The following is a 26,677-nucleotide window of genomic DNA, read 5'->3' on the forward strand; positions in this document are numbered from 1 at the left end:
CATTTCCCCTCACGATAAGCTCCGAGTCTATGGGCACGTTCTATGTCACGACTTCGAATAGTCATGCCCAGGCTTTTGTGACAGAGATCAGTAACCAGTTATTCACTAACATGCCACGCCTCGTTTCGCACATCACTGAACCCGTAAAAGATCAGGTTGCGCCTTCGGGATGTGCTTTCCATGTGGCTAATCCGGTCAGACAGCCTAGTTACCTGAGCAGCGCTGTTAGTGGCAACACTTTCAATGATTTCAAATTGAGACTGAACATTTGAAAGTGATAGTAAGTCGGATTCTATTTTGGTCAATCGCGAGCTCAGATCATTGAACGTTTTTTCATGTTCATCAAGGGTTGATCCGATTGAACCTAACTGCTCAAGCATGGCCGACTGCCCAGATTGCAACGTCTTCAGTATATCAAGCATGTCACTAGACACCACACAGTGTTCATTCCTAGGTCCAGGATTAGTCTCAATATCACCTGCTAATATCAATTTCAACAGCATTTTGGCACAATCGAGAACTACAGAGATGGAGCGCCGTGGGCTCAGCAGAACAAGTAATGATCGGCATCCAGTTCGCTTAGCGTAAAGGCAGTGGTAATTCGTTACCTGCGTAGTGAAGTCAAGCGGGTTAGGATGACCCATCGCCGGTGTGCCGCCGAGCCCACTAGGCACAGTGAGCGTCTGCCCAGGGTTTATATTGGTGCTCCAAGGAACGGTGGCGCTGTCGGAAGATAGCGTGCCCGAAATCCAAGATGCCAGCCGATGACCACGAGGCAACCGTAGTGAGAGCGTTTGGCGGTGATGCGCGCATTCCAGTGCACAGTACAGGCCGGGCTGGCGCACCCCGTCATGGCGAGGTGACGCGTTCACAGGCAGGTGGTCAGCGCCGCATGGTAGTGGAGACCGGGTAGGCTAGTCGAAGTTCTGCAGTAGCATCAGGATCCAGGGCAGCACGAAGAACTGCGTAGCGAAGAAGTCAAGTGGGTTAGGATGACCCATCGCCAGTGTGCTGCCGAGCCCACCAGCTCGGCGGCACACCGGCGAACTGTGTACTTGATGGGCAGCTGACAGCGAATCGCAAATTATTCATCGTGGCGAAAATTTTGTTGTAGCAGTATTAGACAATGCCCCTTTGCGCATGCCCAGTTCAAAAAGTTTGGCTGTGCTTGTGCTACGAGGGTGCAGGGGCTTTGTCGAAGGCCAGAAACTCTAATGTTCCTTCTCGAAGGGTGAAGGTCGATAAGACATATATAGTTGTGGCCCATGTGTATACAATGCTGTACCACCACAAGAAGGTTGGGAAACGACATGGAGTTGAGGTGAAGTTTTTGATGCTTAAGGAGCTTGCAGTCTTGTGCACGTTCATAGGTGGCCACGAAAACAGGGTGCAAGAAGCACTACACGAAATCATATGCAGAATGCAGTGCTAAAGGGGTATATGAAATACATTTGTCATGTGGCTAAAGTTGTGTGGCACAAATGGAAAGATGTGCCAACATGTGCACGTGTGAACATGATTTCTCAGTAAAAGAAATGCATACAAATGGGCACCTACCCACCCAGTGCTCAGAGTGCAAGGGTAAACCAATGCTGGAAAATAAGAAGATATTGAGCTGCTGCTGCGATAATAGAGCAAGTAAAATTTGCAAAACACATTACACAAGGAAGAAGGGAAATGACTGTGCCAATGAATCATCTGTTGGCTAAAGTATGAAGTCCTTTGCCACTTTTCATTGTCAAATTACTGTATTGCTCATGGACATCTTATAAAACTTCGTAATAACTGAGCTTTTGAATTTTTGTATACTGCTGTTTGTGTGTTGGGAGGCAGGCTTGATTACCTTGTTGCAAAGGCTCCTTGGTGGGGATCTACCTTACTTCTTTGTTATTTGTCTCCATAGCATGAGCTTACTTTCATTTTGTGGATTCTTCATTTTAATCTTCTTTTTTTCATGGTTGTTCAAATTATCAACCTTTAGCATTTCTCCAAAAATAGTACACTGTGCAGTCGAATCTCGTCATAGCAATCCTCAATATAATGTTTTTTTTTCGAAAATTCCCTTCCAAATGTCCATTGGTTTATTGTAAAAATGTTTCACCACTACTAATTTCAGAATATTGCATGTTTCAGAATAATTTATCGACTTTTGTCTCCCTTACATTTTCAGAACACTCCAAAATGATGAATAACGACTTTAAGAAGCTATTCACGGCTGTTAACATTATGCCCAGCTCCGTAGCTGCCACTCTCGTCATGATGAGAATGCTGACATATTTCTCTTTGCCTGCACTATTCAATTGTGCGATAGCCCTGTTGTCATCATCATCGTCTGGAACTTGCTTTTCAAGTTAGCCTTTACCCCGTCATCCTTGCTTTTGTCAGGCAGCTTGACATGCGGGCTGGTTTCTAGCCTTTTTGTTGGTGGTTGAACATTCAAGATGAGCTACGGAAACGGCACGAGAGGAATGCTTAGACGGTGAAAAATGCAATACGAGACCTATTGGTTGAAGTCTCTGATAATAACTCGCTCATGCTGTACAAACTCTCACACAACCTACAGTGCTTCCACAAAGCGTGCATGCGAGCTTAGCTAATGACCGATAAGATCCGTATCATCCATTGTGGTAAGGAAACTGCGACGAGAGTAAAGACTACGACGTTGAAACAGTGCACGCAAACCAACGTGAAGAATTCGTATTAACTGCTAACATTTCGCAGTGCGCAAGAAGGACGCGCCTGCTTACCGTAATAGTTTATTTTCCAGAAGTCGAGCTGCTCACATCAAGATAGACTGCCCTCTTTTTCAAATAAATGTGCACTGGTTCTGTATTACCTCGAGTTTTTTTCGCACTTATTTGAGCATAATGTGGTTGCTCGATAATGTATACACAGCATGGGTATGCGGCTCATGAGTTAATGTTTACTATTTTTGTGCAAATTTTTATTACTTTCTTTAAAGACTTCACAATAAAGGATAATATTTAGCCGTTCTTTGAGATTTGTTGCATTGAAATTTCACTGTGTATTCACCATTGCTGCAGATCCTTCTTATGCGTTATGGCTGCCGTGCAAAGAACACAATGTGCCACCAGTGGTCCGGGTGCAACTAGCAACTTCGATGAGGACGGCTTGCCTCATGAAGACTATGGCTGTATCTGTGCCTTGTTAATTCACTGATAATTTTTTTAGAATGGTGCATTAGTAGCTGTAAGCTATGTCTGTAGACAATTACCAGCATCATTTGTGGTCTATACTACAGTGTTGCTTGTGTCTGTACAGTCTAGTGTAGAACATACTCACGACCTTTTTTCTTTCTTGCCTTTCTTTGTTCGCTTTCTCCTGGAATAGCAAGGCAGAGACACGGCACCTGTGGTCAGCAACTCTAATGCACCTAAGGTGTCGCCTGTATAGTAACAAAGAAATTGACCTCTTCAAACAATAGAAAAGTGGGCTGCTTGGACATCATGTAATGCGTTTTTTTTTACATGTCGTCAAAGCATTCTCGTCATTCAGTGCAGCTTAGCATCTTGAACTTGCGGTCTTACTTTTTCTTAGGGCGGCCGTCGTCGCGCTGGTGTGGGCGTCGCCATTGCAGCCCAGAGTCATCTGTACAGGACTCTCCGTATGTATTCTTTCAGATTGTTTTTAAATTATTTTATTTTGCAGTGATGTTGCTTCACTTTTCATGTGTTTGCTAGAGATACCTGAACATTCAATGGTATTCTATAGTTTTTCTTTATAGAAATCTGTTATCGATAATGCGTCAAGTGCTACAGCTCATTTGCCATCTAGCGCAAGGGCTGTGACAGAAGGCAGTGATGTGACAGCTGTGCTGAATGATCGATAGTGCTACAGCCTGCTCTATTTCCACTATTCTACACCAAACGGTGTGTTTTCATAGTTTGAAAATGAAACCACAGTCTCTCGAGGCTGAAGCATACTTCTGAAAAGTTTTCTTCTGAAGAAATAAAGTTTACCATCAATGACGATAGTTATAGCGCGAGAACAAAACGACGACACAGAGACAAGAAGGACACGAAAGACACGAGCGCTAACTTCCAACTGAGTTTATTGCGCAGAGCACGAAAATATATAGAGGAGACAGTAACCATGTGATGAAAACCGTATGGCACAAAGAGCAGAACATCAGTAAAAAAAAACAAACAACAAAAAAAAAAACAAAAGCACTGAAAAACAGCAAGGAAAAGTCTAGAAGAAAACGAAACGGAAAGGTAAAGATAATATAACTACCTGCCCGCACCGAAACCTTCGAGGAACCTGCGTTTCTTCTCGGACAAAACCACGGAGGGCTTGCTAATACAAGGCACCTGTTCGCGTGCCATCTGCGCGGCCTCGACAATGACTCGGGTGCTTTCATCTCTGTGTTTGTACAGCGTCGCTGTGTTCTTGAAGAGGGGAGCACAATATCACTCAGTGCAGTGCTGGGCAAGAAAACCATCTTTCCCGTTTCTAAAATTGTTCGCGTGTTCTCTCAGCCGATCGTTCAGACACCTTCCGGTCGTTCCGACATAACAAGCACCACATCAAAGGGGGGTCCTATAGACAACTTCCCGGGAGCAGGCCGCATACCTGTTTCGATGTTGAACTCTGCATTCCGTTGATGATTGCGTTTTCAGGGGCTTTGTAGATTTGGTGAGGCTGATTAATTTGCATGGTGCGGAGAACAGGACACGAACTCCAACTTGTTTTCCGATTTTTTCGAGCCTGTGTGACATCTGGTGTATGTATGGAATCACGGCTATCCTTTCACGTTTTGTATCCGTGTTGTTCAGATTCTGTCGCTTCCTCTGCTCTTCCTTATTAGTTCGCAGGATCGTCTCGGCAACAGACGCGATAAACGCCTCGGGGAAACCTGAAGCCTTAAGCCGGGAAACTTGAGCTTTGAAGCTCGCAGAGATATTGTGGGCGCACGACCTATTTAAGGGGGGGCGCGGCAAGTAAAGTGCCGATTTTGGTCAAAATATGCGATTTTCTGATTTATTTTTTTTCGTAATCTTCAGACCTTCAACTTCCTTGTTCTAAAATATTACAGCGAAACGTGCGCTACAAATCCCGCAAATAGTGTTTTTGCCGAGGCTAGTCGCCGAAAAGTGCGAAAAAAAAGCCCCTGAAACGGTGTTGTTCACGCCGCACAAACGCGCCAAGTTGTTGACCGTGGGCCGCCATTTTGGTAGCTTTGGAAAGAGGAGAAAGCCGGCTTCCCGATGGTCGCGGTCTCGTATTTCGCCGAGTGAAAATAAAAGCGCGAGGAGCAAGTAAAAAAACGAAAACGAAGAACGGCAATTGGCTGCGCGGGTCACGTGGTAGCAGGCGCGACCTCTTACTGGTCAAAGCTGCGCCGCGCACCTTGGCAACCTTGGAAGCGCGAGCGCATCTGCGGCCGCCGAGTCGAGAATCATCCGGCGTGCGCTTCGTTTTTTGCCAGTTGGCTGTTTTTGTGATAGTTCGCGTGCTTTTTTTACCAAGCTTTGTTTACATCGGTGGTCTCTTCTGAGTGCTTGCTCATACTGCGGTGCTATGTTGTCGCAAAAAAAGTTCCGGAGCGTCCACAAGTACGGCAAGCGTCGGAAAGCTTGGAACAAAGGGCAGACGACTGCGGCTGCCGTCCCAGTCGCAGTTCCGGACGGAGCATGCTCTTCAAGCGTCACGGAGCCTCTACTCAGACCCTTCGCTGATTGTTGTGAGGCCGAGAGTGTGGAAGGTGCCACATCGTCGTATGTCAGACCGCCGGATGCCGTCGACCGTGATGGACGCTCTCGCGAACCCGATTGCGGTGGCACCGCGTCGGCAGCCGTTGCAACTCCGGGCGTGCGCGCGTCGAACATTCTATCGCGAGTTTCGGCCCAGATTCCGAGCAGTGAAGAAATCGCGCAGCGGGCGCAGACAAGGCGGGATGTTTTGGATGCCGTAGCATCGAAATCCGCTTCAAAGCGGAAGCTCGAGCTTCTGAACGAAGGCTGCGACGAAAATGACGGCGGTAAGGACTCCACATTCTTCATTGTAAATAAGAAGATGCTGAACGGTCTGCTTTCGTCAGTAAAGTGCAACAAGTGCGACGAAGGGTCGATACGCCTCGAGACTACGCACTGCCTTGGACTCGCGGCGAGGATGGAACTTTTTTGTGACAATTGTGGCATAGTGAACAGTGCGTGGTCGTCCCCGAGGTGCTCTGGGCAACAAAAAACGAACCCCTTTGAGGTAAACGTGCGTGCTTTGAGGGCTGTGCAGTCAGTTGGCAGAAAACAATCTGCCATAAATGACATTTTTTCTGCGATGGACATTTCGCATCGAGCACTGCACCACAAGTCCTACCAGAGACTGCAAAGGAAGTACAGCCACCCTGCCACCACATCAGCTGCCACCCGCATTGAAGCAGAAAGTGCACAGAAGGTGCATGACATTTACAAGGACCTAGGAGGAGTGCCAGGCAACATTGACGTCATTTACGACGGCACGTGGATGACGAGGGGGCACAGAAGTCATATTGGCGTGGGCTGTGTAATCGAGCTGTACACAGGCTTGGTCTTGGACCACTGTGTCCTGTCCAACTACTGCCAAGGCTGTGCTGTTGGCCCCAAGCCTGGTGACGACAACTATGAGGAGTGGCTTGAGAAACACAAGCCACAGTGCCAAAAGAACACCGATGCTAATGCAGGCCAAATGGAAGTAGAAGCAGCGAGGATCATGTTTGAAAGATCGTTTACCAAGTACAAGCTTCGATACATCAATGTGCTCTGTGACGGTGACAGCCGTACGTACCTTGCCCTCACGCAAGACAAGGTGTATGGCTACATGTTGATTAAGAAACAGGAGTGTGTGAACCATGTGAAAAAAAGAATGGGCACTTCCTTGCGCAACCTTCTTGATGAGCACAAATCCAAAGGCCGAGGACTGAGCATGGGTGGCAAAGGCCGGCTGACGCAGGGCCTTATAAAGAAGTTGACGAATTATTATGGCTGGGCCATTAAGAGCCACCCCAACGATGTTCCTGGCATGGAGAGGGCCATCATGGCCACTTATTACCATGTAACATCCACAGACCAGGATCCACACCACGACCTGTGCCCAAGTGGGACTGACTCCTGGTGCCCGCACAATCAGGCATTGGCCAAGGGAGAGCCGCTGCCGCCTCACAAACATAAACTGCCCCCTCACGTGCGAGTGGCACTGCTGCCAATCTACAAGCGCCTCTCGAACAAAGAGCTCCTTGAAAGGTGTGCGCAGGGAAAAACCCAGAACGCTGTGGAGAGTATGAACAGCCTCATTTGGTCACTCCAGTCCAAGAGCCAGTTCGCCTCCCTTCGAAGTGTGGAAAGTGCAGTTGCAGATGCAGTCTGCCGTTTCAATGGTGGCTGCAAGAGTGCGCTGCAAGAGATCACTGCTCAACTGGGCTTCAATCCAGGAGACTGCTCTTTGCGGCGAGCAGCCGAAAAGGATGCCAAAAGGGTGAAGAGGGCTCAAAAGGCGCATTGTTCCACGACAAAGAAGCGCAAAACTGGGTTGCGCTCTACAGAGGCCAAGGCCACAGCATCTCAGGATTACTGCCCAGGAGGATTCTGAGTGTTTTAGGCATGTTGTGAACTTCCAAACAAGAGTGAACTTTCAAAGTCAGTTTTCTCAACTCTTGATTTTCGCCTATGTGCCTTCGCTAGAACATCTGTCATTTTTTAACAAAGACTGATAGAGTCATTCCGTTTTTTGCACTAGGCTCAGGAGGCCTTTAGCAGTGCAATAAAGCTTTATCTCTCTTCTTACTCATCATTTAAAATTTTTAGAACACATTTTATAATTACTGCGATGTGTGCGCAAAACAACATCCATGTTTTGGAAATTTTATTTATGGTTACAAGAACTAGAAAAATCAACTAATAGCTTCTTTGCACAAGTTGATGCTTTGGGAACATAATAATATGAAAAAATAATTTCATTTAGCAATAATTATCTCTTTAAGTGTGAAGAGCATTAATTAGTATAATTATGCTTGCAACTCAAAAAGTACAAGAGGTATTTGAAAACGGTTTTCATATTTGGAATCCTCACAATCATCCACATACACACACCAAATTTCATCACAAACAGTACATTAATAAAAAAATTAGTTTTACTTGCCACGTCCCCCCTTAAAGCATTCTCAAGGCAGGTTTGTGCTATGCCTCGCTTAACTATCTTACTGTGAGCGGAAGAAAAGGGAAGTAGAGGTTTCTGCGCACGTGGTTCATAACACCAACAGATGTCCTGTGAGCTAAAAACCAGATTTAAATACAAAAAGCGTAACTTGTCATTATCGGGCATTTCATGTGTCAACACAAGAGGCTTTAAACAATCTTGAATACACCTATAGTTTGAGTCGCAAACGAGTGAAACATAGAAGAATTACAATTTAGAAGAACCAAGAACTCATCCACGTATCTGAATATTTTGACGACATGCGAGCCTTCTAACTTTTCCTGCAGTTTTTTGCCCATTTTTGCCAATAGAAGATCACTGTGTAGAGGTAAAGGGACACAGCGACTCTGTGCAAACACGGAGATGAAAGCACCCGAGTCATTGTCGAGGCCGCGCAGATGGCACGCGAACAGGTGCCTTGTGTTAGCAAGCCTTCCGTGGCTTTGTCCGAGAAGGAACGCAGGTTCCTCGAAGGTTTCGGTGCGGGCAGGTAGTTATATCATCTTTACCTTTCTGTTTTGTTTTCTTCTAGATTTTTCTTTGCTGTTTTTCGGTGCCTTTGTTTTTGTGTTGTTTTTTTTTTTCTTACTCGTGTTCTGCTCCTTGTGCCATATCGTTTTTATCAAATGGTTACTGTCTCCTCTATATATTTTCGTGCTCTGCGCAATAAAAATACTCAGTTGGAAGTTAGCGCTCGTGTCCTTCTTGTCTCTGTGTCGTCGTTGTGTTCTCGCTCTATAACTATCGTCATGCCATACCAACTAGCCCAAGCTGCCACACTTCTAATTTACCATCAAACCCAGCTTTAGGCACACGGCAGGCCCAACGCGTCTTGGTGGCTTTCAGCTGTCGTCACCAGTAGCGAACACAAAACTCGTAGGCTCCGAAAGGCCTACCGGCGGCCCTGTTGCCGTTGTTTAGCGTATGATCTATCACTTGCAACTTGAAGCAGCCGTGTGGCTTCAGTATCGCCCCATAACGTGCCAAGATAACCGACGCAACATACAAAACACGCCGCAACGCGCACTGGCCACTTCGGTTTGGCTTGGATTGGTTTGAATCTCCGTGCAATAGTACGCTTGATGCTTAAGAGATGGCGCCAAATGGCGCGCGCTATCATCATCAGTGGCTGGAACGAGCAGACATTATTGCGGCAGTTTTCAGGGGTGCCATAATTACTCGAGGAAAAAATTTTTTCGTATTTTTCTAGGGCGATGTGGGGGGTGCGAGAATTATGCGAGTGCGAGGATTATGTGAGTAAATCTGGTATATCTCTATTTCTGACGCAAGAATAACTCTACTAAAGCACACATACACCCTAAATGAATAACGCTTTCATACAAATTGCTTTAAGTACTTTCTTTCCGCTAGCCATACGACAGTGAACGACTTACCTTCTACTACTACCAATACCACCTCACTAACTACCTTTTTATCACTACTTGAAAATTACTTACATGATGCACAAACATAAAACTACAAATATTTCGCATTTTTCCTTAGCGATGTGTACTACTATTGGTATTCTGCTACCCACATTCCACTACTTGTGCATAGAATGTATATTTTTTTTCGTATTTTTTGTAAAGCTTACGTACTAATGTGTAACTATGATGGTATAATCGCAAGTATATTGATATATTGTGTCAGCACTAAACAGATTTCACAGTTGTGTATAAATGTTTAGCTAATGTGAATATTCCTGTTTATCTTAACCTTGCCATTCAGCACAAAAAAAGGGGAAAAAAGAAAAAAACACTTATGTTATTTCGCAGTGTTTTTCCTTTTGTCTTTTTTTCTTATTTGTTTATAGTTTGTGTCCTTCCTGCAATAATTCCTAAAGGTATTGGCAGTATGTAATAAATAAAATAAAACATCAATCAAGCAACGGTAGTTGGGTCTTTTGCGACCAAAGCATTGAAGGCAACAGAACCTATGCCTTTGAGCAGATGGTGCACTTTGTCTCGGTCATGAAGGTGTTGACGCGTTGACAAAGAGAGAGAACATCCTCGATATATGCGGTATAAGACTCGCGTAGTTGTTTGCGACCATCAAGAGTTCTCTTTGCCAGGCTGGCTTGAACTGCTGGACTAGCAAAGTCTTGTCGCAGATGTTCTTTGAAGACGTCCCAGTCGGGAAAGTCGATCTGGTAATTAAAAAACCAAGTCTTCGTCATGCCAGTAAGATAAAAGGAGATGTGGCGGAGATTGTGTGGATCGACCCAACAGTTCGCTGCATTCACTATGTCATATTGGTGTAGCCAGTCCGTGTTCTCATTTCAGAGTTCAGAAAACAGAAGGGGCTCGCAAGGGGGTCCACTGACGATCCAAGAGTGAGTGGCTGTGGCAGTCGTAGCCGGAGGGTTAAAGGGAGAAGCACCTGAGGGTTCGTCCTGTGGTGTGCTGGTGGACACGTAGCCCAAACGACGACTTGAGTGAAGCTCCAAGAAGTAAAGCGGGTGAGCAGGGACAGGGAATCGAGGAGTAACCTCCATCACTTGAGATGTAGTCCTTTACACGCCTTTTTAGGCCTGGTAGACGTTGCCAAAAACTGTCACATCGAGGCACGGAACAGACTCAAGGGTTATATGCACCAACGATGAAGATGAGGAACACCATGTGATGATGGTTATGTAAAGGTAATGAAGAAGTGTGTTGTAAATGCCCACGTTACTTGCAAAATATATTTGCAAGAGTGGTTGCAGCACTGGCCAGTCTGGCTCGTCGCTCGAGCAGCAAGCGACCTTCATTCGTCGGATACATACGTGCATTGACAATTTGCACAGTGGCAGCCTACTTGTAGAACTACCGTCGGTAAAGGCGCCGTACCGGCGCATCTGGACGTCAGTGGGAGAGTGGTACTGCTTCAGATGTGTGACATGTATGATTTCGCTGTTTCGAGGGGTGGATGAAAACGACGAGGCAGCAGGAGCGATTTCATGAGTGACGGGAGTCGCCTCACGAAGCTCTTTGTATGGTCCTGTGTACTGAGTCGGCAGTTTTACAGGCCAACCTGCCCGGTCGGAGACCAGAGCAGAACCAACGAACCGGGCGAAAAGTGCACATAGCGGTGTCCTTGATCTTATCGACGCTGTTGGTTTTCTTGGGAGGCCAGAAGGCGACCACGAGCGGCTTCGCGTGCATGGGTGGCTCGAATATAGGAAAGTGTTTCAAAGCTATACTTGTACCACAACAGCTGCTTTTAGTGTCGTAGTGGTCTGCTGGTGTAAGTAAGGCTCGACGGAAAATTTTCATTAGAAGGCAGGTGCAGATGATTCCATGTTGTTCATGGCAACCTGTGTTGCCCATTCCACGACCCTTGTCTTACTGGATCTGAGCTGGTCAACAACTTCCCACTGCCCGGGGAAACAATCACGCATAGTATCCGGCCGTGGCACCATTTGCATTTGGCTTAATATCTTCCGGTGATATGTTTCTCAGCACATATGGGCTGGAAAAATTGCATCTGCAGGTTTCTTCCGATGCATTCCTGTGCCTTGGTTGACTTACTTGTGCAGGGGGGAAAGTAAGCCCTCCACTCTAGTTTATGATGATTGGGGATGTCGTGAAAACAGACCAGCTCATATCTTGCAAGCCTCCCTGAAATGAATGACTCACCTGTCCGATTGACAAAAAAAAAAAAAAAAAACTCGAGCATTCAGGCGAGTAGTCTCCAGAGTGTGCTGGTACCCCGACACTTTCTATTTTGCGAATGTAGGGACACAGGTGTAAGGTCAAGCAGCCGGTGTCTGACAGTATATCAGCAGAAAAAAAGAAACACACTGGACACTATTAGCGGCTTGCAGACAGCATACGAAAGGAGCATGGGCATAGACTACATGAAATCTGTCGTGGCGATAAAGGCTTTTTGTGGCCATGCAATGTAATGAATGGCCTGCTGTACTTGCACGCCACCTGCTTGCTGATGTCAATTGAAACATTTCTTACTTCATACTCACCTTTTTAGAGCTGACAGTACCACGAGGAGAGAACTTTCCCAAGCATTTTCAAATAATTCATCAAGCTTCTTTTCTTTATAATTGTTTGTCCATAATTATTTTCACGAGATTTAGTAGATAGTCATAGTATTTAATGTACAAAAATTTGCTTTCAATTCTTTTTGAAGAAAAATAAAACCTGTGGCGCAGGGATCGCTTTTGCCAAGCTGTGTAATAGAAGAGAGAGCGGGAAGGCATGTAGAAGGAACAGAAATCTGGTTTCGTTACGCTGAATGCCATCTAGCTCTGTACAGTCAACATAGTACACTTAACATTACACAGTACAGTTAACATTCTCTGTACCTTCTATTGCTCTGCGATTTGCTTGCTTTCAAAATGGTTGGGTAAAGTAAAAAATGAGCCCTCACAAATCTCTTCTTTCAATACCATTCAGCTGTGTTTTAGCATGTGCTAACTTTTTGACTACTTTAATACTGTACTATACTGCTTCTTATCAGGAGTAGTAATGTACTGATTGCTAAATAGAATAAACCATTTCTCTATGTTAGTGTCATGTAGTCTACAGGGCTTTTGTTTGAGAAGATTGGTTGACAACCTTGTCATCCGATTGTCCTTCTGCGGCGTAGATCACTCCCACGGCGGCAGCGGCAAGACGCACTCCCACGGCGGCAGCGGCAGGACGCACTCCCACGGCGGCGGCGGCAGGACGCACTCTCACGGCGGCGGCGGGAGGACGCACTCGCATTGCGGCTGTGGCGGGAAGAACTCCCGAGGATTCAGAAGCGTTTTGCCGCCGTGTTTGGCCCAGGACCCTCGCCGGGCATGCTGAGCTCTGCTTGCTCCACGTAGGCATATTTTGACTTCACACTTACTGAATGGGAAGTTGTCAATAGTGCTGGCTGAACGAGGAAGGCGCAGTGCGATTAGTGCTAAATTCTGCTAAATGTTTATTGTCAGTAGAAACAGGTTAATCATTGTACTTATTTGCATACTGTTTTTGCAATTTTAGACCTTCTCTAAAGGGGTGTGAAAATTACGCACACTTTGTACATGCATTCGAAATAATTCACAATTATTTTTTTGTCCTACCGCACCTGTTACATACTTTATAAAAAAATAATTTGGAGCTATACAAAGTGTACTTCTTTATTTATCTAAAATAAATCGTACTTTAACCAGTGAAATCCTGCTAATGCACGGCCTAGTTGGAATTGCTGACAAAGGTCCTTCTTGAAAATCGCCGTGGCAGCTTTAGTGGCCTGTGCAAAGCGCATCGTTATTGGTTTGGTAAGACATGTTTGTGTGCCCCATTGTTTTTAAGCTCTTCTTGACAATGCTAGGAAAAAGCAGGTCCAATGACACAGCGACACAAGAGGACCTAAGCTTTCACATATAGTTGAAAAGGGTTAGTTGTAGGAAACTTGTATTAGCAAGCACTCATTCTTCTGCTTTCTCTCGTATGCAAAATCACTCTTTTGAGGGGCTCTGAAACACTTTTTTGAGTCATCATGAAATTAATTCACTGGAAGAGCTCATTGCCTCAGAAATTCAATGCCGCAAAAATGTTAAGAATCCACCCAGTACGAGCGGAGTTACAAAGATTTGTCATACGCTGCAATCACATCCTCTTTTTTCTCCTTCTGAGGAAAGTGCTAGAAGCTAAGCAAGGAGGAAGTGGAGTGGCAAACAAGGTATGTCACGCGCGCTTCGTGACCTTGAGCCCTGCACCCGTGGACAAGTCGTTGCCGTTTGCGACGACCTCTATAACGACCGAGTGTGCCATGTTCAAATCAGCCAACGGCTGATAAATAGACTTGCCATGTGCGATTTTCGAGCGTCTTTCATAATTTGTCGAAGGAAGAGAAAGCAATTTTTAACTGACTTTTTTAATTTATTGAGAATTGTAGGCCGCGTGATGAGCTATAACATTTGGCTCGCGTGTTCTGGGAAGCCTCTACTTCCAATCGGCAGGTTTTTCTGACCATGCTCCAAAAGTGTTGCAGGGCCGCTTAAGAACTTCACGATGAAGGGCTTGGTGGAGTCTCTTTTTTCTTGGCAAGCTTTACAACAGCGAGTTTGAATTTTGCCGTATGTACAAATATTGTCTCTGATCGCAAGGGAATACAGGATGGGTAAGTGGTGAAATATAAACTTTCTAAAACAAAGCATGTGTTGCAGCGTAGATATGGTGACTCCAACAAAGGGCACTGTTTACATGACAGGCCTTCGCACGCCTCTGACGCAGAAAATAGTTCGGGCCCTGTCGTGAGCATGCATTTTTGCAGTGAGAGAGATGGGAAAGTAGAGAGAGACAGAAGAATGCTTGTGCAGTTTTGGCCACCTATCTACAGGTTCGGGTGTTCAGGTATGATAATCTAAAGACCATTATTTGGGGAAGTCCATGGAAGAGACTTCGCACTTGCAGCCAGTTTCATGTATGTCATATTAATGAGGATGTGAAGTTGGCTGCTTTAATGTGCTTCCAGATGCAAAATTAGCTGCTCTAATCTGCTCTGAGATGGAAATTTTCGCAGCTGTAAAGTGCTCAAAAATGAAAATCCCAGCTGGTTTGTACCACCACTTTAACCTTCATTTTATCATTCATTCAAGTGCCCGTGCTAGAAAGGCAACCATTTTGTGCATGCCCCAATTCCAAGGTTTAGTCGGTGTGGTAAATTACAAGCGCTGGCCATGATGGTAATTGTCCACTTTATATGGCATTTATGTTCTTGCAAGCCTGGTAGTGTTAGTCGAGGCCAAAGGTTGCATGGTCACTGATGTTCTCCTCTACTTTACTTTCCGCACACTCATATCCCAATTGCGAAACAATATTTAGACTGTACAATTAATGTGCCCTATATCATATCTGGCTTCATTATTTTCAGATTTTTGTGGAGAGAGAGAAAAAAAACTTATTTTGAAAGCCTTGTTTGGGTTTGAGTTCTAGAGTGAGGATAGTTATAGCGCGGCAACGGGAAAACGACAAAGGGACAAGAAGTAGACTATTTGTCGTCCTTCTGTTCTCGCGCTATAACTATCGTCATGTCATACCAATCAGCCCAAACCGCCACACGTCTAGAGTGAGGCTGTACTGACCTCCCCTTAGATGGTTAGTATATGGTCAAAAAGGATTTTTTCGCCCAGATTCTTAACCGAGGCCTCCCATGTATGTTAGACTGGAGTGATTGACGTTGTGGAATATTGGCTCTGGGACAGTGCCAGTTAGAGTTGGTATGGAACCGTACGCTTGGCGATGAGGTCTATTTGGAGTTTGTTGTATTTTGTGCAATGTAAAGTAATTCAGCAGGGAGTGTGTTTGTGCTTGCCTAAAGAGTGCGATTGGTTTTCAGAGAGCTTCAGGCAGTTTACGAAGCTCCTGTCAGGCTATTTGGAGGGATTCCAGGTAGGCCCTTCATTCCTGATGGCATTCGGCGTGGTCCACTGTGGGCCGATAAGTTACTGGCCAACCCTGGGAAGTATGTGAACATAAAGGTACCGAAGCCTCAACATGGGGCTGGCAGTTGCCCTACTAACGTAGCCAGATTATGGTATCCATAAGTAGTGATCTAAACCAGTACATTTGGTGGGAGTTCGTTCTGGAAGAAGGATCGTAAGGCTGCCTGCCAGCTTGTCCTGACCGTGAGTTCTTGAGAGGCATGTTCATCCTGTGTGACGGCTTGCATTATGGCATTTCTGCTATTGGCATGGAAGGAATGTAGTTCCAAAAAGAAATGAGCCCTTTCTGCACTGGCCAGCCACTTATAGCAACTTATAGCCTGTGCTGACTTTTTGACCACTTTATCGCCATTCCGTATTGTTAATAATTGGAAATGGTACGGTATGTGTTGGTTTGTGCAGCATAAGAAACAGTGCACTTAGTGCTCTCATAGTTCGCAGTGTTTTTATTTAGAAAGGTTTAGAATGGCAACTCGTTGGCACGAGGTTGTGTAAGGCCCTGTCTACATAAAAGCTTTTTTCATGTATAGTGGGGGCGAGGTGTTGTTGGGTTTGAGACATGCGCATTAGTCATCAGCAATGATGAGTGGCATGCTCTCCTCGACAGAATTCCTGCTGCAAGGAGTCTCTTCAGTGTTAGCTTAATTGCCGAGGAACACTGATAAAAAGCTTTTCACAAAGTCTTTTTTTTTTTTTTTTTTGCAATCAGAGCTCAGGTATACGGCGAGCCACAGTCCTAATTTTTTGTGCAACATAGACTTTACTGATTTCGCTGCTTGTGTCAGTGTTTTAGAGTCTAGAGTTCGCAACCACAGTGTGATGTTAGCAATATTAAAGTTGCACATTGCTGTGTTCTTATATATGACCATGGCAGTGCATCTGCAGTCACGTTTTATTGTAGAAAAGCACGAAACTTGCCCAGTTTTGTGAAAGTAGCCCTATCATTGTGAATCTAGCCTAGTTTGCAAGCTGTTACGTTAAGGGATTTGTGCCGGCTCTTTATCAGGCACACTTGTGAGCCATTGGGCTAGACTTCAGTAACTCTACAACCGATGAATAGAATTTTATGAAAATGCGCACTTTCTTTAGTGTTATTGTATGAACATACTCCAAAAGCTTTATAAAGATATCTTAGCAAATAAAAAAATCACCGCATATCCAAGGAGTGAATGATGAGTGGGGTGAAGTACTGGAGGGTTTCTTCGCTAAACCATGAACCATCCGCCAATATCGCCCACTACATCATAAAAGACGTGATAAACACTGTATATGTTTATACAAATAATTTTAATATTTGTAAGTGGTAGCTATATGTCGCTTTTGTTCCGCCTTCATTATAACGGCTTCATGGTTGATGAAGTGGTCGATTGGTGATGGGGTGTTGTGGGATCTTTGCAAGTACGAAGTAGTGGGCAGTTTGCAAAGGTGAAACTATAGGCGGTAAGGTACATACAAGGAATGGACAGATCCACGCCTTAGGGAGCTTAGCTCGTAGAAGTTAGGTATCCCGGGTAGCCTCCCATTTAAGTAGATCGATTCTCACGAGAGGACTGCCAGCGCAATGAAGTCATTTGCACTCTGCATCAGCAGTGGGCAGCTGACGCAATCCTTGCTTTCAAATCGAAAAACATTCGGCATTTTTATGTTGATGCTGTTTTAGTCTGTGTGGTAGGAACTTATCTACCATGGTAGCCATGCTAGCATAATTGTGCTAAACTTGCTCCTTCCAGAAAATGTTACGTCTGTACTTTTCTAAAGCTGGTCATTTGCCTGGGCCGGACCTTAAACTTGTTATCTATTATCGCTAAGTAAACCCAGTGCAAGAGAGAGAGCCTGTTTATAAAGAGCAAAATTCTGCCATTGCAGTTTCACTTGCTCAAGCGGAGTTAAGCAGAAAAAGAAAAATGTGCACATTCATTTCCCACAGCACAGCCTCGGTGAACGCTCGAGCAGCCAAGGCTCCAGTGGTGGGCCTTAGCTGCTCGAGCGGTGGGGAGAACAGCAGGGGCAAGAGGAGGCGCCTGGAGAGCCCCTTCGAGCAGGCCAAGCCCGCCGAGGATCCCGAGGCAGCTAGTCCTGACCAGCGTCGCAGCCAGGGACCACCTCATGGTGAGAGGACATCTTTCGTATAACATTCGTTCTGGTCAACCATGTTCCTAGCGATGACCGGCTGAAATGTTTTGCACTGCAAGTCATCAGAATGGCTGCTCGCTTTTGAGGAACACTGAAGCACGTTTTGAATTTAAATAAATGAGCTTTAGCTCTGATGTCATCAAATTTCGTGCTCAAAAAACTTGTCAAGCTTTTTCAGAACTAATGCAAGCAGCTGTATTTTGGTTAGAAATCGCAGCAAGCATCTCGTACGGGGATGCAAATATTTCTGCTGTAAAGGTTGGTGGAAGCTTCTGGACAGTTACCACCTGCAGAGCTTCACATACCATCAGGACCCAGGTGAAACTATCCTGCTGATTGGCTATTGCTGCCAGCAGTGCTGGTCTATTAGCACATTCCCAGAAGGTAATGGAACCAGCAGGTGAAGAAACCAGTAGCTGGTGGTGGCAGCGGGTGTTGAAACCAGCAGCTGATAGAACCAGCAGCTGATGGAACCAGTAGCTGGTGGTTCCAGCAGGTGTTGAAACCAGCAGCTGATAGAACCAGTAGCTGATGGAACCAGTAGCTGGTGGTTCCAGCGCAGTGTTGCAGGCTGTCAGCCAACTTGTAACTCGCCGACATGAAGCACACCTCCAAGCAACAAAGCAGGCAATAAGCCTAATTCGAGCTGCATATTGTCAGCTGAAAGCTTTATTGCAGCTTGAACCAGCTGAAATACGGCCTGTTTCTAACTGAAAGTTAGTCCCTGCACAGCTGAACAATCGTCACATTCCAATTTCGTAATACTTAGTAATATTGTGAGGAACCGGTATAATTCGGCCAGGCTCGAGCTAAATCACGCTGGTGATATTTTTAGATGAAGAAGATGTGCAGGTGATGATGATTACAAAGAGAATAAAGAGTCATTCGCTTGTCGCGCTCACACTAATTCCCCCGCGCGGTGAAAGCGGCTGCCTGGTCGCTTGACAGTATTATGAAATGCATCGCGCATAATGCTTTAAGGGGAGACGCGGGTCGAAAAGTCGCGTTTTTTTTCCAAATTTCACCTTTTCTGTTTTTTGTTGCTTTATCATCTTTATACATTATATTTTGACATCTGAAAATATCACAGCGAAATAAGCATCAGAAGTCAGTGAAAAACGCGTCTGAGTGAGCGGCAGTGACGCGCGGCATCACGAAATTTACACAAAACGGGCTGCTGTTCGCGTGCTCGCGGGGCCGCGAAGAGAGCTGTCCGCCATATTGCGGCCGCTGGCTCGTGTAGAGTTGTCCTTACTCTCCACGATACCGGTTCTTGAAGTCTCGTACGTTCACGAAAAATCTAAAAAAAAAGCAACAAAAACAGTCTTTTTCCGCCGTTTCAAACCGCGCGCCACTAACGCAGGGCCGCCATTGGCTGACAGCACCCGTGTTTTCTTGCCGTAGTTCGCTTCACTGTTTTCCGGAGTTATTTTTCGCTGTTTTCGTGCGATGGCAAGCCCGAAAAAGGCCGTTGCCGACCATCGGAAATACAGAAGTAAGAACAAGTTCAGAGGGAAGCGGCGGAGGACGTACAAGAAAGCCACCGCCAACGAAAATGTCCGCGACGGGCCAGCGGCCGGTAGGCCTAACATCGACCACGGCAACGTCGACCATGGCAACTGCGACGACGAGATCAACGCTGCAGTGAATTTTGTGAGTGCATCGCAGAAAAAGATCGCGTTATTCGAAAACGACGTCAGGCCGAATGCCGATCGTGCCGAAAGCGTAGTGCTGTGCGAGTTGGGTGCATTGACGGCCGTCGTCGCAGGCGCGGCATGCCCCGTTTGTCACGAGAGTAAACTCGCAGTTCGGGCACCGAATAAAAAGCGGAAAGGCCTTTCGGCGTTTCTGGAGCTACACTGCGAGAATGCGGAGTGCTCGGAGAGCATCCTTTCGTCCGCGTACTCGTCGAAGCGGGTCGCGTCAGATGGCGGCCGCGGTGCAAGCAGAAGCTACGACAGCGGGAGTTCGCGTGACGCCTTTGCCGTGAACCTGAAAGTGGTGCTTGCAGCGCGTGCCGTCGGTATCGGGCATGAGCAACTTTCACGATTTTGTGCAGTAGTTGGATTGCCAAACCCTATGCACCATAAGACCTTCCATGCTATCGGCAAAAAGATTCACAGTGCGGCAGTGAAGGCTGTCTGTGAAAACATGCAAAGGGCACGCAGCGTCACCAAAGAGGTGGCTGGTAACAGTGACGTGCCAGTCATGTTTGACGGCACATGGCAAAAAAGAGGCCACAAAAGCCACAATGGTGTGGGAACTGTAGTGTCCTTGGACACTGGTTTGTGCCTGGACTATGAAGTGCTTTCCAACTTCTGCCTGGCGTGCAGTTTGCATAACGACATGGGAGGCGATGAAGAAACATGGCAGGCGTTTCATCATCCCGTTTGTGAGAAGAATTGCGACTGTTCTTCGCATGCCATGGAGGCCGAAGCTGCAGTGCGCATTTGGCAGAGGACTGTGGACTATGAGACACCCCTGCGGTTCACCATCTTCCTAAGCGATGGAGACAGCAAGGCCTACAACGGGGTCTGTGATGCCAACGTGTACCCTGACACTCCAATTGAAAAAGAGGAGTGCACCAACCACGTGGCGAAACGTCTGGGCACCGGCCTGCGGAAGCTGCCAACGCCACTTCCACGAGGGGAGAAGCTGAAGGAGACCACCATCCAGAAGCTTCAAACTTACTTTCAGGTGGCCATTGTGAACAATCGGGGAAATGTCCACAAGATGTACACTGCCATATGGGCCTCATGTTTGCACTCGTGCTCAACAGACGGTGCTGGAAGTCACAAGTTCTGTCCTGCAGGCCCAGACTCGTGGTGCAAGCACCGACGTGCTGAGGCGCAGGGCCAGCCTGCACCGTGCCACACCCCCCTCCTGACCAAGGCCCAGGGTTTGGCAGTCCTCCCAATCTACAAGCGTCTCACAGATGCGAAGCTGCTTGCCCGGTGCCTCCACGGCAAGACACAGAACGCGGCCGAGTCCCTGAACAGCAAAATATGGCTGCTGTGTCCAAAGACCCGGTTTGCTTCCCGGACTGCTGTGGAAACAGCCACAGCCATTGCAGTCCTGTGGTTCAACCGGGGCCACGCGAGCTTTGAAAAGGTGCTGGAAGAGCTTGGGGTGCTTCCTTCGGAGGCCCTGGTTACCCTCAGCGACCGCCGAGACAGCATGCGCATGCACAAGATGAATGTGCGTCAGACCGCTGAGGCGAGGGCACACCGTCGCAGTGCAGCCAAGAGGGCCCGGGTGGAAGAGTCCTGCCGCACCAGCCGGGAAGGGAAAACCTACGGTGCTGGAGAGTTTTAGACAACTGATATTCCCTCTGGACATGTGTGTATGTGTTCAGCACAAGTTTCGTGCTACTGCGTTTTTCATTTTTGTAAATACAGACTTTCAAACTTTCAAACGCGTTTTTCTCATTTCGCAATTTTGGCCAATTTGCATTTTTTGCGGGAAGTGTTTCGGGCACTTAGAATGGTCATACGACGACGAAATTTGGCACACACATTGAGGAGAGTGCGTAGGGTGCCGATATCTACTTGAATCAGCACAACCTATCAGCTGTAAATATCTATTAATAAATTTAATGGTGGTCGAGTGGAAAAAAAAGGGTAGTTTGCTACACAGATGTTTTTTTCATAGTTTCAAAGTTGGAGCACAATTTCTAGCTAGATATCGGCACTCTATGGCTAATAGGGAGCAAAAGGAGCCATTGAACAACTCTCTGCATGAACATTTAGTATGCGCGAAAGTTCCCGGAAAACTTATCAAGTTTCACCATTACTTGAAACACAACTCCCAAACTATTGCACTTATGTAAAAACTGATTACAGATTTGGAATCAGGAGGAAAAACTGCATCAGTGGTCCAATTTCTGAAGCTCTAAGTTGAATAACAAAAAAAAAGTGCTTTCGAGGAGCGTCTCCCCTTAAGCGAGATACGTGCACTATCTCTGTTCCTCGGCAACGATGATCAGGACTGGCGCTAAGAGGAGAAACGCGGTAATTTACAGGAGATGTCTGTTCGGCCACCGTGTATGGCCCAATGAAGCGACTGATGAATTTGTCGCATAGGCCGGGGACGCGTAGTGGATTCCATAGAAGAACTTCGTCACCAGGGGAAAAACTCGCAACACGGCGAGACGAGTCGTAGCGAGATTTTCGAGTGTCTTGAGAGAGGCCGGTGTTAACACGGGCCTGGTGACGGCAGTGTGCGAGACGAGATAGGAATTCTTCAGAGAAAGGAGCCGTCGAGGGAGCAGGGGCTAAAAGGAAAGAGACATCCAGAGTGAAACTCGGCGAGCGACCATGGACGAGAAATAAGGGAGAAAAGCTGGTAGTGCGTTGAGCAGCCGTATTATAGGCGAATCTCACGAAGGGTAGAATTGCATCCCACTTCGTGTGGTTGGGGTGAATGTACATGGCGATCATGTCCGATAGGGTCCGATGAAACCGTTCAGTCAATCCGTTGGTCCGCGGGTGGTAGCTAGAAGTGGTCTTGTGAACAGTGTTCGAGGCACGCAAAACTTGCTCGACAATGGAAGATAGGAAGACTTTGCCACGATCACTGAGGAGAATGCGTGGAGCTCCATGACGCAAAAAGATGTGGGGAAGAAAGAAATCGGCGATCTCAGTGGCAGTCCCAGATGGTATAGAAGCTGTTTCTGCGTAGCGGGTAAGGTGGTTGACTGCCGTGACAATCCAGCGATTCCCATTGGATGATATAGGGAGAGGGCCATACAAGTCGATTCCAACGACTTCAAAAGGTGAGGCGGGACAAGGAAGAGGTTGCATGAAGCCAGCCGGAGCAGTTGTCGGTCGTTTTCGCCGTTGGCAATAAACACAGGAGGCGACGTACTTAGCGACGGCTGAAGAGAGGCCAGGCCAAAACGACTTCAAATTTCGTCGTAAGTCTTGTGGTAGCCTAGATGAGCAGCGGTTGGAACATCATGAAAGGCTTCCAGAACTTCACATTGCAGAGAACGTGGGATGACGGGTACCCACTTGTTGCCACACGTTGCAGAGAACGTGGGATGACGGGTACCCACTTGTTGCCAGTTGCCATCGATGTGGTAAATGTAGCGACATAAAGCATCACCGACAAGCTTAAATTGTTTAAGTTGTCGACGGAGTCTGGCGTTTGGAGGAGTAGTAGAGCCGGTCAAGCGGTCAACAATGGTGCGGCAGTATGGGTCGACACGTTGTTGTGAAACAAGGACGGATAGGGTGGCAGGTGAACTTAGCGCTGCGATTGGAGGTGCTGTCGTTTTGGAGTATCGATGGTGAATTGCTTCCGCTGGGCAAAGGACAGGGCGATAGAGCATCAGCATCGGGATGCTTCTTCCCACATCTGTAGGCGACATCGAAATCGTACTCCTGCAAGCGAAGCGCCCAGCGACTAAGGCGACCCGATAAGTTTTCCAGAGATGAAAGCCAGCATAGGGCGTTATGGTCGGTCACGACGGTAAAATGACGGCCGTGAAGATATGATAGGAATCTTTGCACTGCCCAAACAACAGCAAGGCACTCCTGCTCGGTGATGGTGTAGTTCTTTTTTGGAGCGGTAAGAGCACGAATTGCGTAAGCAACGACGCGTTCGCGCGAGTTTTTGTCACGCTGCAAGAGTACCGCACCAAGACCATGACTACTTGCGTCGGTGTGAAGGATGGTGGCTGCGGTGGAATCGAAGTGGCACAGTACCGGATCCGACGTGAGGGCTTGCTTCAATGCCGTGAAAGCGCTTTCGCAGTCTTCGGACCAAATGAAGGGGACGTTCTTTGCGAGGAGTTGATGAAGCGGAGACGCAAGTTCCGCAAAACCACGTATGAAGCGCCGGAAGTAAGAAGATAACCCAAGAAAGCTGCACAGGTCCTTTTGACGTAGTGGACGAGGAAAATCGGCCCGACCCCGAGAAGCTTGCCGCTGTCCTCGAATTCCTTCTTTGCTGACAAGGTGGCCGAGAACCTTGATTGTCTTGCTAGCAAAGGTACATTTCTTGGTGTTAAGGGGAGATGCTACTCGAAAAACGATTTTCTTTAATAAGAGTCTGAATTTAACACAAATTGGCATGCTAATAGTTTTTTCTCCTCTTTTCAAATATGTCATTTATTTACATGTAGATTGCTTGGTTTTTTCTGCAGGTCAGATACTGCAAAATTATGGCCATTGTTATGCAACAATTCTGACCTATAAAAATTTGAGATAAAGCATGCAGATATAGCTGACTATGATCCTTTTGAACTGTAGAGTGCAAAAAACTATATTAATTTTGTGTGTAAAAAGGTGAAATACAATACAGTCGACTCCCGTTAATACGAAGTTCACGGGAACCGCAAAAAACTTCGAATTAAACGAACTTCGAATTAAGCAAAAAGCACTAAAAACGGCACTTTTATTGGTTTAAAAGCGCGACAGTTTTTAGGAAAAATAGTCTGTCATCTTCTTCTGCTTGCTGAATCTGGCTGCGGCTAGCAAGTTTTGTAAGGAATACACGTGTCGAAGTGCTTCTTCGGCGTTGTGTTCTCCAACAAAAAACCGCTGCGCAAGAGCAAGTTCGCAGCTACATCGGCAGCCCTCGGTGGTGGCTCATTTCCGATGTCGTTGTCATCATCGTCATTTTCATAAATGCAGTCATGGGGCCGAACCATCTGCACGATTTCGCTGTCCGTTAGTGGACCGCATGTTTCGACGTTGCTGTCTACAGCGACATACTCATCAAAACGGACATCACCGACAGCGGCGCGAAAGCTACCGTCGTCGAGCTCATTTGTTTGCACTTCCACTGGCGCACAAGGAGAAGCATCTCCCAAGTTTTCCATGAAACCACAGGCCCGGAAAGAATTGGCGATGGTTTCTTCTTTCACGCGGGTCCAAGCTCGCGCTAGTGTGTTGATGGCACTAAGCAAACTCTCCTCGTATTGCGACGAGTTGTCCATGCACAAAAGCATGCGCTTGACGAGATGCTGCCTATACAATACCTTCACATTTTTTATTATGCCCTGGTCCATGGGCTGCAACACAGACGTCGCGTTTGCAGGCAGGTACACAAGACGGATGGCACTCAAGGCAGGTACGTTCATGTGGGCACTACATTGGTCCACAAGGAACAACACCTTACGGCTTGATTGCGCGAACTTGCGGTCGAGTTTGGTGATCCAGTCCTTAAATATATCGGATGTCATCCACGCCTTTCTGTTCAAGGCATAATCCACAGGAAGCGTCTTCACGCCTTTAAAGCACCTAGGCTTGGCAGCCTTCCCGATCACAAACAGGCGACACCGTTCTAAGCCAGTCATGTTTGCCGCGACTGGCACTGACACTCTCTCTTTGCTTCTTTTGCCTCCAGAACAGTCGTCGTCTTTAAATGTCAGTGTCTTGTCCGGTAGCAGCCGATAAAAAAGCGCAGCTCGTCTGCATTAAAAATGTCTGCCGGCTGGTATTCATCGAGGTACTCGCGAAGCTTGCCCGCTTTCCTTGTCGGGCACGTTTCCTCATCGACTGACGCCTTCTCCCCACACACGCTTTTAAAAATCAAGTCGTGGCGATGTTTGAAACGCGTAAGCCACCCATCCGAAGCAGCGAAGTCGTTGATGCCCAAGATTTCCGCAAGTGATGACGCTTTTGCCGTGACGACCTCACCACTGAGAGGAAGTTTGTTGTTTCGTGCCTCTCTGATCCAAATCAGCAGTGCTTCCTCCAACTCGGGGTAGGCGCCGGTGCGCATCCGCTTCCGCGATGTCTTGAATTTTTCACTTTCAAACGCATCCAATATTGAGCGCTTATTCTTTATGAAAGTCGACAGCGTGTTAGGCTTAATGCCGTACTTTCTTGCAATGTCTTGTTTGGCGGTGCCTCCCTGGTCAACTTCCTTCAAGACTTCGACTTTCGTCGCTAGGTCTAGCGTTCGGTAAGGGCCACGAGCTGCCATTATCAAACGTACGTCACCACCACAACACTCAAAATTAGAAGCGCGGAAACACGTGTGGAATAAACCCAGCGCGCGGGTGACGCGGTGACACACTCGAGTCTCGACAAAAGTCAACTAAAGAGTCGGTCGATGCCGCCGATGCGATTCGTCAGCGTTAAAAAGATTGCCGCTTCAAGATCTGTGGCGCTGCGGACAGTAGTGATGACGAAAACACCAGCGCGGTCCGGCAGATGTTTTGGCATATGAAAAGTTCCTCATTTTACTGTAAAATTACGGTCGCGACGAGGCTGTCGATTGAAAAACTTCTAATTAACCAATATTATGGGTTTTTAACTTCGAATTATCGAGCATTTTTTTCTATACGATTGCATGCAAAACTGATGGGACCACTTGCTCATTTCTAATTAACCGGAACTTCCAATTAAGCGACTTCGAATTACCGGGAGTCGACTGTAATAAAATAGAAAAATTTACTATGCCTCTAGTTGCCAAGGGCTTTCAATGTTATGTAATTTTTGAAAAACATAATCAAGCAGCACTGACAATCTGTTTAGATACTTGCACTCTATGGGCCTTCATCATGCTATGTGCAAAATTTCATAGAGGTATGACAATTCTAAGTATACGAACTAGCGTGTATAAGCACAGATCACACAAAACTGCAAAAGGAGAAAAACGCATTTGAAAGTGTGAAACCTTTTTTTTATCACAGAGTTCTTAGAAATGCATAATCTTTGGCCATAATGTTCAACAGAACTTTGAAAAGCACTGCAAGTTACTAGAACTCTCCTGCAGCATAGGTTGTGCCCTCACGGTCCTTGCGAGCACTCTCTTCTATCCGTGCCCTTTTCACTCCACGACGACGGTGGGCCCTTGCTTCTGCTGGCAGACGCTCGGACAATCTCTTGATGCGCCTCGCATCGCGGGAATCACTGAAAGTAACTAGATCTCTAGATTGCAGCATGTTGAGCTCTTCCAGGATGTGCTCGAAAGTAGCATGACCCT

At 46.7% G+C, this 26,677-nt stretch overlaps 2 protein-coding genes across 2 annotated transcripts in view; both read left to right on the top strand.

Annotated features, from left to right (window-relative positions):
• LOC142785203 (uncharacterized) overlaps positions 1–768 on the top strand; it is a 103,500-nt gene extending 102,732 nt beyond the window's left edge. Inside the window, exon 7 of the mRNA XM_075883652.1 lies at positions 713–768. Within this exon, the coding sequence (XP_075739767.1) occupies positions 713–768 (56 nt within the window). The remainder of the gene's footprint in view (positions 1–712) is intronic.
• An 83-nt stretch (positions 769–851) lies between these two features.
• LOC142785204 (uncharacterized) overlaps positions 852–26,677 on the top strand; it is a 145,726-nt gene continuing 119,900 nt past the window's right edge. Inside the window, exons 1-3 of the mRNA XM_075883653.1 lie at positions 852–859; positions 17,532–17,713; positions 17,996–18,137. Coding sequence (XP_075739768.1) covers positions 852–859; positions 17,532–17,713; positions 17,996–18,137 — 332 coding nt within the window. The remainder of the gene's footprint in view (positions 860–17,531; positions 17,714–17,995; positions 18,138–26,677) is intronic.

The sequence above is a fragment of the Rhipicephalus microplus genome, unplaced genomic scaffold (assembly GCF_043290135.1).
Source record: "Rhipicephalus microplus isolate Deutch F79 unplaced genomic scaffold, USDA_Rmic scaffold_19, whole genome shotgun sequence".
In the NCBI taxonomy this organism is placed as follows: domain Eukaryota; kingdom Metazoa; phylum Arthropoda; class Arachnida; order Ixodida; family Ixodidae; genus Rhipicephalus; species Rhipicephalus microplus.